General features: G+C 42.8%; 2 protein-coding genes across 2 annotated transcripts; one reads left to right on the forward strand and one right to left on the reverse strand.

The window, feature by feature from the left end:
• Positions 1 to 4,885: 4,885 nt before the first annotated feature.
• nme2a (NME/NM23 nucleoside diphosphate kinase 2a) lies at positions 4,886 to 7,889 on the forward strand. Its single transcript, XM_076152110.1, has 5 exons — positions 4,886 to 4,971; positions 6,163 to 6,289; positions 6,828 to 6,929; positions 7,278 to 7,390; positions 7,499 to 7,889. Exons 2-5 carry the CDS (start codon positions 6,167 to 6,169, stop codon positions 7,608 to 7,610), a joined length of 450 nt encoding a protein of 149 aa, XP_076008225.1. The 5' UTR covers positions 4,886 to 4,971; positions 6,163 to 6,166; the 3' UTR covers positions 7,611 to 7,889.
• Positions 7,890 to 8,678: 789 nt separating this feature from the next.
• Positions 8,679 to 18,801, reverse strand: mbtd1 (mbt domain containing 1). The gene is made up of 17 exons (XM_076151917.1): positions 18,643 to 18,801; positions 17,714 to 17,918; positions 17,477 to 17,610; positions 17,277 to 17,391; positions 17,104 to 17,186; positions 16,763 to 16,880; positions 16,307 to 16,441; positions 16,125 to 16,213; positions 15,663 to 15,897; positions 15,505 to 15,560; positions 15,245 to 15,349; positions 14,989 to 15,136; positions 14,688 to 14,770; positions 14,226 to 14,460; positions 13,979 to 14,050; positions 13,748 to 13,900; positions 8,679 to 13,460 (listed from the first exon to the last, which is right to left on the reverse strand). Exons 1-17 carry the CDS (start codon positions 18,661 to 18,663, stop codon positions 13,342 to 13,344), a joined length of 2,106 nt encoding a protein of 701 aa, XP_076008032.1. The 5' UTR covers positions 18,664 to 18,801; the 3' UTR covers positions 8,679 to 13,341.
• Positions 18,802 to 19,263: the final 462 nt, after the last annotated feature.

The following is a 19,263-nucleotide window of genomic DNA, read 5'->3' on the forward strand; positions in this document are numbered from 1 at the left end:
ATGTCTTCAATTAATAATCCCGTATTTAATTTACAAGACAAGAAAAATAGCCAACAGGTATTCAGGCTTATTCCAGGCCGCTGAGTAGCACTAGCATTCTGTGCTTCTATAGATAAAGAAACACCATCAATCAGTTGATTTGTTAGTTTATCAAAAAGGAAAAGGTTAGATGTAATCTTGAATACATTCTACCGAAATGCTCTAAGAGAAAAAGTGGTTATTAAGGCAACCAACAACGTACAAACAATGAATGTAGAATCCTTCCTTTGGTACAGTCCTAAGCTCCAGCTGAAAGACAGAATATCTCTCTTACTCGGCTATCTCTGCTGCTATCTGTCACTCATACCTGATCTCTTACAACTCAAACATGAAACCTCTGGTTTCATCTGTGCTGATGTTTTCACACGCACACTCTCTCAGGTAATCTCAGGTACTTGCAATGTCCTGACAAGCATTGTGCAAGATATCAGAAACATGCAATGATATTTGTCAAAGCGGTGACATGATGCTGGAGGGGGTGGAGTGGGTGTGTGTGTGTGGGGGCTGACAGGTAAGAGATAAAGCTGTTGTGATAAGGGAAAGGGCGAGAGTGAGAGAGAGCAAGAAAACACAACATGTCACTCAACCTGACAGGAACACACAACGTTCAATCAAAGCCCCTCCGTGTGAAGACAATTCCACCGTTTTAGATCGAGAAACATACACGGGCAGAACATACAACTACTGAAATACTGTGTTGTACAAGAGCCACGTTTCATTACTTCATTAAGGTGTTACTTGGCTTCATGACAACCTATGTTTACAACTCATTCCCCTTCTCTGCCGCTGTCTGTTTCCTCTCAGTTTGCCATATTGTCCTACTTACCCAACAGTACGGGTGCCAAATAACTACATCAGTGTCAAGAGGGTGCAGGGAGTGGCTGGCATGTGGATTGTACATATAAAAGTTATTTATGATACAACTTAAAACACCACCCCCACACTACTAAACTTCCCATCCACCTTGCTAGAGTGGGAGATTGGAGATCAGCACAGAGCCTTGTTTTATACCGGGGGGCTGATAATGACTCACTCTGAGGCATGGGGGGAGCTTGGCAGGCAAAGACAAAGACAAAGACATGGATTGTGGCATTGAAGTGTGTGTGAGGAGAGGCTAATGCTCCATTAAAGAAACCCCTGTTGTCCTTGACAAATGAGAGTAGAGTTGGAACCCGTACTCTCTCAGTGGGCATGTTAGTTTAAGCATGCAAATGTACACAAATATATACAGTATATATATACTAATCTAGTTCAGGGACTAGGGGATATACGATGACTGACTATGATTTTGATTAAATGTATAATTAATGATAAAAAAATGTATAATTAATAATAAACAGGGACAGAAACCAGATTTGAATCGTACACAGGTGGGAAACAGAGAAGATAACCAGGACGAGCCAACAAAAGGGGGAGATGCAGACTAAATCCTCACAAGATAAGTGACAATGGGGAACAGGTGGTGACAATACAGCAGGTGAAAACAATCAGGTAACATCAGAGAGGAACAGGAAGCAAAGGCAACGGAAAACCAGAACCGGGACAGAAATTACTAGGAAATGATCACAGGAAAGCCAGGATCATGACTGAGAAGCTTCACAGATATATTTACATAGTTGTTAAATCATCCAAGGCGGTGATTAACCTGAATAATCCCATCAGAGTCAGGAGAACGTGATCATGAAGTCATGTCCTCGCTTGCATGCTGCCAGGCTGCCCCCTTGTGGTTGTTCGATGTTATGGCATAATATCAGTCTGTTTGGATTCTTTGTCTGGTCTGTTTTTCTGTAACAGGGGGCTCCTGAAACACTGGTGTTCTTATTTCTAGATTCTACAAGTGGCTTCAATCACATAAAATGCTGCATTGTGCGTCTACAACTAGAGTAAGATGACTTTATGATGCACAACTTCACTACATAATCAGAGCTAAACCCAGGTGTGTTCTGATACATGCCTAAAAGCAAAAACGTGATGTCCGTGATTTTAGCCGGCAAAGGACGTTCCCGGCGCCCGCGCAAAACTGGTTCCGGGTTTCAGGGGGAGTAACAGGGGGCGCCAGACCCACTGGTTATGTCCGACAGTGATCCCGGTGGCCGGAAATAATCTAAAAGCAAAAACGTGTTGTCCGTGATTTTCACCGGCATCGGCACCGGCGAGTGTTTCTATGCGCGAAAAACTTCTGATCTATAAAAGGGGGGCGCGAAAGAAAAAGTTTGAGAACCACTGTCCTAAGGAAACACTATTGGATTGTTCTATTAGGCTTGTTCAGCATTTCTTTAAATAATAAATTCATAAAACACTGTGTTTCATGCATGCAGGCAGGCAGAGGGCAATGCACTGTGGGAGTATGAGCTCATCATCACTTCACTCCCAAACCAGTGCATGTTATATTACAGTGATGATTCTCTGCCATGTAAGAATCCCCTTTGGGCTGCTAGAGGGTACGGAGATCTACAGGCTCCATAAAGGTTCAGTGTTGAATCCAGTTCAAAATTACACTTTTTCATCTCTGTCAGTGTGTAACTCTGCACCCTGAGCTGTGGAATGATCGATAACACTGGCTTGTATATGTGAGTGTGTATGCACAGACACACACCCATCCTCGGGTTGCAGTGAGGATTTTGAGGCGCATTGACTGCCTGACACTAAAAACCTCTACTATGACACCAGAAATCACTAATTTTCCTCCGTGTGTGATTGATTTGGAGCAATAAAGCAAACCTTTTTACTCGCAACATCATTTAACATCTAAAGCAATTCTGAAAAACAGCTTCACCTTCTCTCAAACTGGAGGAGCTGCCTCTAAAAGCAAAATAATGACCCTGTATTACAACACATTACGGTACAAACAGCTCCCTCCCTCACTGTCCTGCTCTACATAAAGCAAAAGAAACATCGCAAAATGTTGAGGCAATGCTCTCTCTTATTATACAGCATCCTTAGTCTGCCTCACTTAGCACCCCGGGAGCCTTTCATAGTGGGGTGGAAACTGCAGCACGGCACTGCACAACACCAACACAGACCCGACTAACAAGCCTCCGGAGTGATGCAAACAACACTTGCTGTGCCTATTAATAGTTCCATCTTCCTGACACAGTGATAACACAGTGAGAGAGAGAAAAAAGAGTTTAATCCTGGCTCTAAGCCCTGCTGGTAAAAATAGGAGTGGGAGTAGAATACAAGAGAGTAAGCCAGGGGATTAGCTCGCCATTTGTTTACAGCTGTAAGAGCTTCCACTGCTGGCAATACAAGAGTGCAGCAATAAAGTGGATGTGTGGAGGAGGGCCCTGTAGTGGGAAACTCCATTTTCCCTCATATGAAATATTTTCACTCTGCTCATGAGTGTACCGTATACACAATGTTATCTTAACTAACAGGTCGCTGTGACCGAACATTGCAAGAACTCAAAGGTGTATGCAGCTCTCTGATCACTGCTCAGTCTGAGACTCTGAGCCAGCTTCATTAAGTGCTGAATTAAATCTTAGCAAATCAGGAGTTTGTGCTTTTCCCAAGTCATGCTCTGACAGATTCCCACCATGAGTTTGCTATTGTCGGCAGGATTTCTCATGTGATAAGAAAACAGCTGTTATTATACAATGCACTGACCAATTGTGGATTCAGGTGTTTGGATGTCCAAATACTGGGATCTTAGGAACAAACTGAAGAGATGCAAAGAGAGAAAATAAAGCCGTGCAAGGCAGATTGGAAAACTTCCGGGACAGAAAAAGCAAGGCAGGGACAGGAACACTAACCTCTATGTCTCAGTGCTTCAAACTAGATGATCCTGTCCTCATAGGCCAGCACCTCAGCGACCGAGAAGGGGGGAGCAGCCACGCACAACAACAATTCCATCCAGACCTCAGCGGCAGCATGGGAGAATCTGATAAAAGAAAGAAGAAAGATGAAAGAAGCAGCTTTCCAGCTCCCCCGGTCCACAATGAGGGGGTTCAAATATTCAGAACACATTCAGATTTCCTGTCATTAAATGCACTTTGTGAGAAAATAACAGCAGCCGTCCAATTAAGGATCGATGTGGGCAAACTATAAGCGTGCAAACAAAGAGAAGATGAGACGAGTCCTGAATATCTATAAGGTATTGTGTTATTACTAAAGAGACAAAGCAGATTGAATTTATGCATACCAATAGAACATTCTAAATACCAACATGGGACTTGGGACCAAAACATTTTATAATATTATGAGAGAGAAGAGAAAAGAATCAGATCCCAACATTGATTTTCATCCCAGGTTAAGAGGCACACAGCAGAAAATAAATAAATAAATACAGCTAGTGATGCAGTACTTAAATCAAAACATGAAAGCCATAAACTCCATCAGCTCTGTAATTCCTCTTAAAAGCTGCAGTGTGTAGCCCATAAGCCGGCACTTTGACTTAAATACTAAACATACTAGTAATTCAGCATCAGTTCAATTAATTTCAACTTTATTTATATAGCGCCAAATTATCTTCTCATCATCCCAAGCATTATCATAGAGAAGGGAGGAGCAGGAGAGAGGAACAAAATTAAGTTTCGAAACTTACCATCAAAGATAGTGTTCACACATAAGTTAATAACAATACTAGTAGCCATCCCTCTTAAAGCCTAACCACCTTACACCAGAAGCCTTATACACATTCAATTTATAACATATTACATAACATAACTGAGTAATAAGACTGATTGTATCAAAAGAAAAGGTTATTGATTTGTGTAAAGTTTCTGATATGATTGTACTGTTAGACAAAATGTGCACGTTAGCTGTATTTTAAATGTCCTATAACACGTGAATGCGTCTTTTATAGCCAATCATGACTCTCGCTCGGCGCGTTAGCCCCGCCTTCTGGTATAAAGTGAGGATGCGGAAGTCTCGCCGGTCTTCTCACCGTCTCATCCGGACCTGAACGCCATACACCGAGGCCTCACTGTCAAGGTAATCACAGTACTTTTCTTTTATCAAGTCTCATCGATGATCGATTGATCAAATAGACATTCAGTCTCTGTTGTTGATACAACCGTGTTTAATCCGAGCCTTGACCAGACTGGAGTGTAAAAGAAACCGGTTCCGGTTGTAAAAATACGTCTTTGGAACGCTTAAAGTCCTTCAGTGGTGTGGACGTGTTGCGTTTACGTGTACCGGCCCGCCCTCGGTGATGCGTTCAAGTTCAGCTGTATTGGCATTGGAATTGAACGTACCCGAACAAAAGACCATGTGGTGGAGGTCCCGGGCAGGCCTGCAGTCTCGTACCGTGCGCTCTGCATCAAGGAGTAACTTTAATGTGGATTTGGTCCGGAAATTGTAATGTACTACAGAATGCTGACTGTCAAAAACCAGTCCAGACCTGACGTGGCTGACACGAGGTGTCAATCAGAGCCTGTCAACACTCCTATTCTCCTGTTCCTTTTTAAATGTATATAGAGACATGGACGCCTGCGTTGTCTCTGTCAAATAAATAACTAATTATATTGGGTGTAGCTACTTAGCTTACTTACTTGCCTATTTCGCCGGTATCGGCATAAACCTGGTCCTCCATCTTGCACAGTGGTCTTCTTTGTTGTCTCCAGAGTCCAGACTGGGTTGGCGGTGACACTTTGTTCCCGCGCTGGATTGACAATTCCAACAAAATAAAAGCATTAAAATCATCAAGACTGTAATTGATTCAAATGTCTGGATGAGGAGGAATACTTATGAGTAAGCTTGAGTAGTTTAATGTAATTCTTAAACATCACAACATCTTGCTTTGTTTAATTGATCTGTCTCAATAGTCACGGCAGCTGCCACAAAATTGGAGAAATACACCCTGAAGCTAAATTTTAAGTAAAAACGATTTGAGCTCATCAGATGAAATTAAAATCGCGATTTTGCTGAATTGCACATTTGGAACATTGCATGTGTCTAAGCCAGAGGATTGTGTGTTTCCTCTGGGTGTGGTGGGGCAGCGCCACCTCAGTCACACTAAGCCTGCTTGGTTCAGTTGAAGCTTTACTATGCGATGGGGTTGGGCGCCTCGGCATCCGGCCCCAAGCCAGATTGTCCACAAGGCGCCCTAAATGGGTGAGTGACTCCTCTCTCTCTTCCTGGGGTTTGGTTCTCTCGCTAAACGGTGCCTGCTTTTCATTTCAGAGCCATGGCACAGGAACGCACATTCATCGCAGTCAAGCCTGATGGCGTGCAGAGGGGTCTGATTGGCGAGATCATCAAGAGGTTTGAGGTCAAGGGCTTCAAACTCGTTGCCATGAAGATGATGCAGGTCAGTGAAAAATGTCCTATTTCTCCTTTTACCCTTTTTAGAGCTAAAACTTGTTTCATGTCACCTTTGTGATCTTGTGTGTGTGAGAGTGACTGTTAAGACCCTCCAGTGAGCTGATTAACTCGTCTATTCCTGACTGAAGCATTGCTTGAAGCGTCTCCTTGACCTCAAACATCTTAAGTAATATCTGTTCTAAAAGGAGCTTCCATTTGCCCGGTCGCAGAGAAACTTGTATAATTGCCTCTGAACTCGAGGACATGACATGTTATCTGTGATTGTTCCAATTAAATGTTAGATTCATACGCGAGCCTACACAGTAAAGCAATGTTGACTTGCAATTTAGCAGATGGCCACCATACCAGTAGATTTGACACAATTCAGGGTGTTGGTTGTGCATGTAGAGGGGCGTTTACACCTTTTACATGTGATGCTGGTTCAGTGGTGTATAAAAGGTAAATGGTCGGGCCAGATTGCTGCTATACTGTACGGGATCCAGCCTTAATAACGGTGTGTTTGTTCCCCCCTTTCTCTCCTGCAGGCCTCTGAGGAACACTTGACAGAGCACTACATTGATCTGAAGGGTAAAGGCTTCTTCCCTGAGCTCATCAAGTACATGAGCTCTGGCCCAGTGGTCGCCATGGTAAGAAACACTTTCACCTCCTGATCACACACACACACACACACACACACACACACACACACACACACACACACACACACACACACACACACACACACACACACACACACACACACACACACACACACACACACACACACACACACACACACACACACACACACACACACACACACACACACACACACACACACACACCCCTTTTTAATACATATCACACTGGCACTACACTGTCTATACAAGAGCTGACTTCAAACTGATAGCATCTTTGTGAATATTATTGTGTAAATCTGAATGCTGAGTTGCTGTCAAATGTAATTTTAAAAACAAAATCTCTTACCTCCACAGGTGTGGGAAGGCCTGGGTGCGGTGAAGACAGGCAGGGTCATGCTGGGTGCCACCAATCCCGCCGACTCCAACCCCGGAACCATCAGAGGAGACTTCTGCATCGAAGTTGGAAGGTGAACGCTCCGTTCCATCAGTTCTCTATGCCAGCTGATCCTGTTCCGGGTTGAGGGGGGTTAGGTCACAATAACACAGACAATTAACGTGTCTTTTCCACCTCGTAGGAACATCATCCATGGCAGTGACTCAGTGGAGAGTGCCAAAAAGGAGATTGCCCTGTGGTTCACAGACAGCGAGCTGGTCAGCTACAAGAGCTGCGCTGCCGACTGGCTGTGAGCCGTCTCACTCGCTGGACACAAGTTCAACCTGCCTCAACCTTCACTCATGTAGGCTAGAGATCTGGGGAACATGACCTTTGCGTCTCTGTGACAACCCAGTTTTCCACACATCGACATTCTGTACTTGTTGGCTACGGTCTCTCAAAGGCCTGGTCATCTTTCCTGAACTTCATTCCCAGTAGAAACATTCCATCTCATTCCCTGAACGTAGTTAATGACTTGTATTTGTCTTTGACTTGTTTGAAGCCTGTTTTCCAATAAACTGCACCAAACTTCACCTTGTCTGTCTCGTCAGATGCTCTGTGTACATTTAAACATCACTTGTAAATGAAGTGACGGGGCAGATGTGGGATTAGTTCAGTGATGTTAACCTGTGAGGGTCGAACATCAACAGATTGCATGCTTGGGAGTTTCTGGCTGGTGGGATTAAATAGAGTGGACCCTTAATCTGTGTAGTTTGGGACAAATCCTCTTAGTGCTGCGACACCAACTGACTGCTGAATAAGAGCCGTTGCCTGTCCTCCATCCAATCAGAGCCAGGCTAGGAAGTGCAACATTGAGCACTCAACAATTTCTCTCTGGATAATTAAAGTTCTTATCTGAGTCGTACCTTCACTATTTCAAGGACACAAAAAGCTTTACTCACCTGTCAACACCGCCCATGTCTCCTTGTCCTCGCCTCCAGCAGACACCACAGCAGAGATCCACATCGTGTTTGAAATCATATTTTATTCAGTGTAAAAGTCAGATCTTACAAAAATCACCAAATAAACTCTCACAGCCATGCGGAAACAGTTTGCAATGCTCGTAAACAAAGAAGCCATCCATTACAGCCAGAATTATGATCCAAACATTTGGCTTTTTATTTACAAAGTCTATCAAAGCTTGATCACAGCACAAATTTTTACCATATGAAAGGAAATGGGTATAGACACTATCAAAAAGATGTACAAACTTTAAAACTGCAATCTAATGTACCTCAAGGGTCAGTGTTAATATTAATAGATTTATAACTATCAACATAGATTTTTTTTATTTGTATCCAAAATAAATTTTGCACCATAACCCTCTCAACTCACAATAATAATTTTCAGACAACAGTAATCAATACATTAAGTCATTTTTATCAAATATATAGCACCACAATATAATGGTTGAATATAATCAGGGGGCTAATCACATACAAAAGACCCGTGTTAGTATCCAAGGAAACGAAATAAAAAGGACTCCAGCCTGCTCCGACAACCTTCCAGATCTGGCAGGACTGGTTTAGGCGCAGGAAGACGACACCACTGCGTCGACAATGGGAGTCCTTACCGATCACAGACTGGAGTGCGACGACTGACACCACGAACAATAACACCGGCACGCTTCCTGTTCTACTTGCATTCGGTTGATCGGTGTGACTCTCCCTCTAAAAATCAACCCTTGGCTTCTGTTCTCTGTTCTGTCCCAGCCTCCCCCTCCCCGCCCATGCTGAGTTCTATCCACATCTACCAGGGAACAGAGGTCCAACGTTTTCATTTTAGATTTGGAGATCAAAAGGTGAAACTGAGGTTTTTTTATATCTACAAGGAAAAAGTGAGACGCGAGATCCAATTAGTGATGATTGTGCGTTTGATTATTTGACGGTTCATCTACAGGAGGGTAGCAGCAGTTAGTCCATAAAAGTCTTTTAGTCATTAATACAATTTGGTCAGTGATTTAAGATTGTGACCAGGAGGGGGAAAACGCTACGATGAGAGTCAAGGCCCCTGCATACTTCAAGACATACAATGAAACGACAAAGAAAACAGGCCGGCGAAGACGTGTAGAACATTAGCTTAGTCCTTAAGAACTAACTTCTCTTCTATAGATACATCTCCCTTGACTTCTTGGTCTAAATGTCCCTTGGTTGGTTGGATCTCTGAGGCCAAGCGGGCATAGCTCAACCAGATATGTGATGTTTGTTCTCAAACACAAGAAAAAGCTTTAAGGCTCCAGTATACCTGATAAGAAGTAGTAGTACTGTCGGACACGTTCGTCAATTCGGAGTTACGTCTTTTGAAAGTATAGCGCGGCCTTTGAACCCTAACCTGAATCGGATCTGCTTCGACTTGATTGTGAGACTGGATTTATTGCTCTTTTGGTCTTAGAACTATAGGTTAAGTATCCAATCAAATCAGTAGGCAAATAAACGTGGGGGGGAAAAACTGCTAGATACAAATCTCACATCCCGTTAGAAAATACGAGGAAACAGGAGGCCGTAATACACAAAACAAACACAACCGAACGTGACACCGAACATCCAAAGTGTGTACACGTCATCTAGGAAACGATTCAACGTGAAGAAAGACGGAACGGAAAGCGAAACATCACGCAGACGGCACACATCAAACAGTTAAGTGAGATAAGACCTTTTTCTAAATGGATGCACACAGCAAAGACAACTTTTTTTTTTCCTTTCTTTTCTTCTTTTTTGAGCTTTCCAAAGCCACTGTGATTGATTTGACTTGTAAGTAAAAATGCAATACAACATGAAAAATGAACAGCAAAACTTTCCTGAGATTAGAATTAATGAACCTTACTGGTATAAAGAGAAGCTGTGGGTCTTTTGTCGTCACTGAGCTGCGTCTCGGTTACAGACTTTGGCCGTGGTGCTGTGAGAATCCTGCAATCACAGTTATAGTCATAGGATTATTCTTTTCTTTTAAATTCTCTTTCTTTATATTAATGTAGTGATCTGGATAGTTTTGGAGGAGGAGGAGGAGGAGGGGTGGGGGTGCTATAAGTTCATTTACGGGCTCTGTTATTGCATAATCATTCAAATTAGAAGACTACGTCGTGCTGTGATATAAATTCTGTTTGGTGTCTAGTCTTCAAGTGGATGGTTTTTTTGAGTTTGTCATTTGCATATGCTAACACACTGCCATAGTCTACTTCAAACTGTTCCGTTGGCTAAACTTGGCGAGCATCAGGAGGTAGTAGATAAAACTGCTGCGGAAAAAAATCTAAAAACTGAAAGCGAGGAAAAAGACCAGTTTCCGTGACTCGTGATTTGTTTCTCTATACCATCATTAGTCAAGGAAAATTATATATATAGAATCTGCCATGTTATGTCACTTTAAAGATCCCCGTTGTGTGGTGAATGCTGCCTGTAGAAGCTATTGTTAAAAGCAGTGCATTGATCAGTGTTTCATTATTAGCAAACCTGTTATTCTGTGGCTCAGCTGAATAATTGACTTGCTTGCATACGTATGGTTCTGGCATGAGAACAGAATCAAGACAATGAAAATAAAACCAAACACTTTGCATATCCTCCGAATAAAAGATCTGACAATCTTCTTCTTCGGCATTTGGAGATCAAAATGGACCGGAAAAGCTCCGTTTGACACTCCAAATGCGGAATAGAGAAGCGTTTTCGGCTTTTAGCTTTGAAGAATGGATCCTCCTCTGGGGATAAATACAGCAGATGCATGTACAAAAGAACAGATATCAACTCTTAGTTATACATTTGTGATGGTAGTAGTGTGTTGTAAGTGAGGCATCCACAACACTAAACTCTGGTCGAAAGGTTAGGCTGACATAAGTTATATCAGTCAAGAGTCATCAGTCAGGAATGATGTCCACCTCTGACAAGCTTCCCTCTGACCACATCTACAACTCAAACATTAAAGCTCCTACAGACTGTGAGATGTTAGATAACTGTAAAAAAGAATGAAATGGTTGTCCGAGATTGGTTAATAGTTGTGATAACATTTTGTAGTCCTGATCTTTTTTTGTCTAGACAGATGGGCAAACACTTCTCCGTGTACATCTAACGAATGTACAACCCCTGTGTCTCTCCACTGACCCCAGTAGCTGTAAGTCTGTTTGTAACTGGTGAGGTACCAACTATGAAATGACAGAGTGTGCTGGGAAAAGGATTGAGTTGCAATATTTGAACAGGGGCTGAAGCATTTCCTGATTCGAGAAGCAAGTTGACCATCCCAGAGTAAATTCCGATACAGATTCCCATCTGGGCCGGCGTGACATGCCGTGACCTAGAGATAGCTGTAACCTCACAGTCTGTAGCATCGTAATAAAAGCGAAGAAACAAGTACGTCAGACGAGGTGACGACAATGGGAGTAAAATGTGCTTTGTGCCCTATCATACCAGTAAGGTTTCTCATCTATACAACACACACACACACACTGCTGCTTGTACACGCACGCTAAAGGAGATTCTTAAACAAAACAACAACTTTTGACCGCCACAGCTTCATCATTTCTGTTCACCATTGCAGCATATAGATACCATCTAAAGGAGGAGCTCACCCGGTGTTTGTGCTACCGACACAAAACAACGATTTCAATTCTATTCACTGCATATGTGTTGGTGTGGTAACAGGGGGTCTCGGTGGGAGAGATACCCGAGGCGGTTAGAAGACAGCTTCCCCCTCTCTTCAGACACTTTCTGTCTAGTTTTAGGCACAATGTAGCTCAAAACGTGTTCATAAATGTACTATAGCTCAGCATTATCCCCAGTTATGATCTTACAACATACAGACAGCAGTGATATTGCCAGTCCAATGGAATGCTGAAGTGTCTGCATCGACCTTATTACTGTTCGGAGTCGTCTGTTTGCAGTTAAATCTGTGCGGCGCAGAGAGAGCATGGTTTCTGCTTCTGCAATGTGTGAATCAGAAAAGGTGCAGCTGTGGTTCTCTCTCCATGCCAATACTGGAAGAAACAGAATAGTTAATGTATTCACTGATACTGCTGAGCACCGCTGTCCTAAAGCAAAGATCACCACTCTCTTCACACCACACTTCTTCTACACACTTCTATCTATACGCCGTAGAATATGATTAGGTCTGCACATACTATATGAACTTAGTAACTTTTTATGAAACGATGCACATTAATGATTCCCATCCAGCCACCAAAAATGAAAAAATGCAAAATAAGTACATTAAGACAATTGCAAAATAGAATGTTACAAAAACAAAACAAGAATAACCCAAACTTCAAGTAGTATAAAAAAAAAAAAAGTCCACCTGGCAAAAAAAAAAAAAAAGAAAATTGTTCAGAGAGAAAATAATGAAAATATACACAACTCTTTCTCTTTCTGCAGCCTCGCTTCTCTCCTCAAGCCAATGGAAATCCTGCCTTCAGTGGCTGACTGTCACAATCTTGGAACAAAACAAAAAGAAAAAAACCTTAAGACCTGGCTCAATAAATGTTTCTCACAGTTTCTACAGGTCTCTGTGCGCAGCCCAGAAGTTTGGCAGAGGCAGGATGGACTGATGTTGACTTGCAGGTCTCCCCTTCAGTGGAGAAAGAGGTCTTTGTGGCTCCATCCAAGACTGGGATGCCTCTCGTCTGGGTTGACTTTTTCAGACAGGAGAGGAGAGAAAGCAGGTTGAGAGTCACCCGAGAGTGGTAAGAAACAAAATGCCCAAACATCAGTGACCCCGTGACCTCTGGGCATTTTCCAAGCCCTCAGTCACAAAGGTGTGGGTTCTTGAGTGATTATGTGCACACACAGCTACAAGAAAAACTGAATTTTTCATAGAGAGCCTCCCTTCTGGATTTTTTTTCAGAGGCTCTTCCTCCTCCTCCTCATCTCCAGCCCTGACTTGATAGGAGGCCTGTGGTCAATGAATGCATCTTTAGGCTAGACTGATTCTCCACATCCCAATTCTTGGTGGGTGGTGTTTTCTGGTCCTATCTGGGTTTTCCCGCTCTTGTCCGACCCTCTTGATCTATCAGGGTTCCTGTTTGATGTAATAGCTGCCTGAGCCGTTGCTCTCCTGGTCAGAGATGCCCTGTGAGAACGTAAACTCGTCCACCTCTGCAGTCTCCTCCTTCAGTCGCAGGAGAGATTCTAGAAACGGGCATAGAGACGGATACAAGACAGAGCAAGATGAGCTGACTGCACTGCGACAGGATGAAGGGCCAAAGGTTGCAGTATGTTTAATCTTGCATTCAAAATGCCCACACTCAAGCAGATTTACATATTTTTGACTGTAGATGTAAACGCTGAACATGCAGATCCAGCAGATGCACGGCAGGACCCTTGCCTTGAAACCTCCGATGCTCATGTAATGCAAACATTGTCAAGCCTCATAGGACGTTGGCGCTGTGCTGCTTTATGGTGAGTTGTGCCGTTACCTGATTTGTGGGTTTGGTGGAGGTGGGTCCGAGGCCGAGGCCGAGCGGGGCCCTGGGCGGGGTAAGAGGGTGGACTCTGCTCTTCGTCCCCTGAGAAGCTCCTCCTCCTGCCCGTCTGACTGAAGGGCCGTCGACCGACTGGAATCTTCCTCTCTAAACACCAAGACCAGACTCGGGGTAAGCTACAGGGGCTCATTACACACAGGAGTTCAGAACACAGACTTTACTCACTTTTCTTTTGGCCCTTGTACTGTTGAGCCTTTTTCTTCTGCTTGGGCACAGATGGAGGCATTTCCCTGTTACCTACAATCAGACCAGCGACCGTTACAGGCTTGAAATTAAGTGCATCAAACCTGTAATCCATTTGCTTTACTTCAAATCATGGACTAGATTGTTATAATGCTGCATTTTCTCTTGGTTCACCGTTTCAAGGCCTCATGGGATATGGAAGTCAAAATGCATTAGGATGGGTTCTCACCCTGTGTAGCTGGTGGTTGGAGCTGGTAGCCCGTCAGCTGACACCAGCCCACAGGGTAGAGGTCAGGTGACTCGCAGTCCACCCACTGGTCATACTCATCGTCCCAGCCATCAAAGTGGATCCTCAGTAGCCGGTGCACAATCCTCGTCACTGTGGCAACGCACACCAGCCGGGGCTCCATCAAGTCAACAGCCTCCAGCTTCATGCCTTGCCTGAAACCATGATTGGGAACATCCTGAAAGAAGAAGTAAGCCCACAGAAAGACACAACAGACATTAGTAGATACTAAGCTTCAAATTATCAATTTTACACACTTTTAAATGAGACAGAACAAGGCAAAGGAGTGAAACTTCAGAGAGCTGGAGAAAAGATGGCCTAAAAGCAGAAGCCAGTACAAGTGACAATGATAAGATTGAATGAAAGAAAGACAAATACACAGAAGAAACCATCAATACGGCCTACCTTATTAAAGAGCTTGACAGGAGCAGCTATTGAACCTGTTTCTCTGAGGTAGTCAAACCATTTAAACGGCAGTTTAGTGTACCCTGGGGAAAACAGGAAACACAAGGGAATTAGAAGGCCATGTGGAAGATGTCAAAGTATTTACAACTGGCCACTAAGAGTGCACCCCCCGGCTAAAGTATAGATCTGGTCCATGTGCCTGGAGAGATGAGGCATACAGCAGCTCTGTGGTTCTCATATTTAATGGGCTTTTGGACACGTAAAGGTTCAGGGATGTAAATAAACAAGGACATCATTGTACCTCTAGGGGGCGTAAGTTCAATTTCGTTGATTTCACAGAAGCCTACAGGGTAGATGGAGGGAGAGGTGGCGTGGTAGCAGAACCAGTCTGATCCATCTACCGCCTCTGAACCATCGATTCCAATCATGAGGTACCCATCTGCCAACACCTAATGGAAAAAACAAAAAGAAATGGATTCAGTCTGGAGGAGCAGCCAATGATGGGATAACAACAAGTACATATTACCTTCATTACAGGTTTATCAGGATACACTTACCTTTCTTACAGTGGCTACACATATAGCTGAGAGGTTTAGGGGGTCGATGGCTTCCAACTTCATCCCGTCTTTGAACCAGTCGTTGCTCTGGTCCACGTCTTTCACCTGACACACAAATACATACATACATATAAATAGTAGAAGGCAACTTTGCAATAGAAATCGCCTGCCGATTTCCCATTGATATTTGTTATTTATATTCAGTACAGTAAAAAAAATACCCACAGAGTAAAATCCGAACAGCAGAGAATGTATTTTACCTTCTGGAACAGCTGTGCAGGAGCGTCAGCTTGACCCTCCATTTTCTTTGTAACATCTGTAAAGTTATATAATCAGCCATGATTAAAAAAACACCAAAAATCCAACAAGCAGGAAGAGAGAACAGTAAACGTATGTGTTAACGTCACACCAAACCCACCAGATCGTTTGAAGCGATGTCCGATGCTGCGCGACCAGCCGATATTGTGAATGAGGGGGCTGAACATGTGGCACCAGAAGTCATCAGAGCCATCCTGGCTCTCCTCATAGACTAACCTGAGGCGACCACCTATCACCTGCTCAACCAGGGCCACCCGTGTCCGGCACAGGTAGTTCTTATCGACCACCTCGACCCGCATTAACTTCTTAAAGGGGAACTGCGTGTTCTCATGTACCTGGCAAAGAAAAGAATGAAGGGTTTTAACATGAAAATGGAACATGATACAAAGAAACAAACAGAGTTAGAGAGAGAGAGAAAAAAGAGAAAAGCAGAGTTCCAAACATGTACTGCTGTTCAAGCAATGAAATCTCTTCTTAGCAGTCTATGGTACATCTTTTTTGTACTTACACCAGTGCATCAAAAAGAGCAGCATCTGACTCATTAGGTATTTGTGTGTCTCACCTTGGCATTGAAGTCAGGTGGCAGTGTTTTAGCTCCAGTGAGACGCTTTACGAGAAAGGTTTTCCAGTTAGAGTACTTATGCTGTATGGCTGTCAGAGACGGAAAAGAACGGCAGACATTTAGCCATATAATTCAAAGGGAACTTGTAAGTTGAAATAATTTCTAAAACAAATGAGGCTCACTTTTTGGAGGTACGAGAGGTTTGCCACTAGAAGCACACCAGCCAACCGGGTGCACCTCTGGTATACAAAGGTTACACCAGAAATCCTTGCTGCTGTCATTGTCAAAGCCCTCATACCGCAGCAGAGCTTTGAACCCTGCAATACAACAGAAGACATCAACACCACACAGACACCAGGTAACTGACAGGAACCTAAGAAATGGTAGATATGAAACTACATTCCTTGATGTTGTTTGTAATGAAATCATGTCAAATGTTACATGCTACTTTTTGTAATATGCAGCAGCCTAATTATTGGAATCCACAAATCTATATTCCATATTTAAATGACACTTGACACTGCTTTTGATTGAAAATATAAATGGAAATGACCCGGCCAAAATTATTGATACCCCTTCAAAGTGAAAAATTTAATAAAACTTTCAAAATGACTAGTTGGAGAATAGTGATGTATTACCTGCTATCTTTGTGATTTCTGCTATCCAGTACACCTTTGTGGAAAGGTTGGTGTCAGAGTTGAGTACTTCAATCCTCACTCCTTCTTCTATATCTCCCCAACATGTACCCATTGGGGCCTGAAGCACAGAGGCACAAGACCAAAGAGAAAACAATTAGAACACACAGAGGGAAAAGGCAGAAAAGCACGATATTCTCACATTTAAGCGGCTGTAACCAGAAACCTCAATGATTAATCAATTTAAAAAATGGTCAGTGGTTGGTTGATCAACCAAGTCGTCAATAATCTGTCACCATGCATCCAATGACACAGGGCTAATGTGACTCCAGGTCTTTACTTACATGTTTGAAACAGCTGACTGGAGCTCCAATGGTGTTATTGCTACAGATATACCGACCCCAGTCAAAGCTTTCAGCTGGAACGACTGAAATATAATTAAAAAAAGGTAAAGCTGAAGTTGTCTCTCTGGAGTCCATCACCATGACTTCAATGACCATCATTTTAGATGACATACCAGCTTTTGACTTGGCCTGGTTCGGTTGACTGGCTTGGAATTGAGCGATAGCTGCCAACTTTGCCATAAGAGGCTGTTTCTGTAAGACCTTCGCCTTTTTTGTCGGTGGTTTGCCCTTGTGAAATATAAGCAGACATTAATATTTAAAAAGGTTGAATATCAAGTGATATAGGTGTGATAAGATTAATAACAGTATTTACATGGAGTCTTGCCAAGATGCTGGCTTTTTTGGAATTTGAGGAATAACTTCTGGAACAGGATACACTGCAGAAGCGCTTGGTTTTGGAGTAAAATGCATCTCGTACTCCGACCATCCCACACATCTCACAGGTGGCTGTAAGAACATAACACACACACAAAAATAGAATGTTAAAACCCTGCGACTCCTGGACATTCTTCAATAATTATATAACAAAATAACCTCAATATGTACTGACCCATTCCAGCCTTGCCATCAGGGTAGGTGTATACTTGACCATTGTTCTTGATGATGGGAAGGCTGGCAGGGATGGAGGGCACAACTTCATCTTCACTGTCCTCTGAGCTGGAGCTGCTGGTGGACTCCTCGCTGCAGCTGTCATAGCCATCAAACATCCCGAAAGAGTCTCTCCTCTTACGCTCTGAACGTGGGGTGCGTTCAGCCTACGCAAAAACAAAGTAATCACACTAATTAAATTTACATTAAAAAAAATTAAAAGACTTCCACCCCGCAAAACAATTGATTAAAATAATTTTAAATCATTTAGTCCATTTGACGGGAAGCTGTCTGTGGTTCTGGTTGTTAAAAATACTAACAATTTCAACAGGCGCAAATCAATTTAGCAAAATAATGAATACAGCGGCCAACATGTTTATTATTATTGTCGGTTTAGCTAATTTCCTCAGCTGACAGCTTCCTCTGCTATATCAAAGGAACTATATTCAAATACGGCTTTAATGTTATTTTACCTGTGCAGAAGAACAACGGGAAGCGTATGTGCATTTATGTGCCAGCCAATACTGAAGTATGCAACGCGAAACGTGCAAAACAAGAGAAACAAATATAGACGGCCTTATATAAAATAGCTCCAAGTGCTAGCTGGCGTTAGCATAGCAAGCTAGCGGAAACCTGTTTTTCCAGTTTGCCTTCAAATAAAGAAATGCAGAATTTTTGCTTTTGTCGCAGCCTTTCACTTAAACATACGTAGTTAAAATTAATAGTCGTTGCATTTTATTTCAATTCTAGATATCGTTTAGTTGAGCGTTTCTATTTCTAGCCGACGTAGCTAGCTACTATAAACATAACAACAAAGGAGGAGCGCTTAGCCTAAGCAAATCCTCTGTAGTCGGAGCCTCACGGCCCTTAAAACACCTCAAATTAACTCACCAAATCCCGTGTGTCTTCCATCAGCCCTTCATATAGATGGCGTTGTGGTTAGCTAGGCTGCCCAATGCAAATAAGCCCATACACTGGGGATATATTTAGCTTTAAATACCAAAGTCTAAATGAATACTACCAAGCAGGATATCAACAAAATATTCTCGCTTCTGCGCATGCGCCAGCGTAACCTACTTTCATGTGATTGGTCAGTCCGGAATGGAGGTCATCGACCGATGTTGAACACAACAGAGGCCTGTGCGATTGAAATGAATGAATGACTTCTTCAAAGCTCTAGACTTAGATTAGTACTTTCTTATCTTCTGTCCACTTCACACCTAAACATCCTAAATGTACTTTATGATAAATTGTAGCAAATACCTACAGCCAGCACCAAATTCAACCCCATTAAAATAATTCTTAATGGGGTTAATCAGCTAATCACTTACTGAATTCTAGGCCGATTTCATACCGTTTATGATTATTAAACGTGACTATTTTGTATTTACAGAAAGGAAAAGAAGTGGAGGTGGTAGTAGTATGTCTACCACCAATTTGATAGATCTGAAATGCATAGCAGATGCATAATATTCTATTTTTTTGTGATGGGGAGGTTCATATAAGTTTATA

Source organism: Genypterus blacodes, unplaced genomic scaffold (assembly GCF_046128005.1).
Source record: "Genypterus blacodes isolate CSIRO-AG114 ecotype Tasmania unplaced genomic scaffold, CSIRO-AGI_Gbla_v1 ptg000055l_1, whole genome shotgun sequence".
Classification (NCBI taxonomy): Eukaryota; Metazoa; Chordata; class Actinopteri; order Ophidiiformes; family Ophidiidae; genus Genypterus; species Genypterus blacodes.

Coding starts and splice junctions, on each gene's coding strand:
- nme2a (XM_076152110.1), top strand. CDS start 6,167: ATGGCACAGGAACGCACATTCATCGCAGTCAAGCCTGATGGCGTGCAG. Junction 6,930..7,277: donor CTGGCCCAGTGGTCGCCATG/GTAAGAAACACT, acceptor TTACCTCCACAG/GTGTGGGAAGGCCTGGGTGC. Junction 7,391..7,498: donor TTCTGCATCGAAGTTGGAAG/GTGAACGCTCCG, acceptor TCCACCTCGTAG/GAACATCATCCATGGCAGTG.
- mbtd1 (XM_076151917.1), bottom strand. CDS start 18,663: ATGGAAGACACACGGGATTTG. Junction 16,214..16,306: donor ACCTCTCGTACCTCCAAAAA/GTGAGCCTCATT, acceptor CGTCTCTGACAG/CCATACAGCATAAGTACTCT. Junction 13,901..13,978: donor GTACAAGGGCCAAAAGAAAA/GTGAGTAAAGTC, acceptor CTTGGTGTTTAG/AGAGGAAGATTCCAGTCGGT.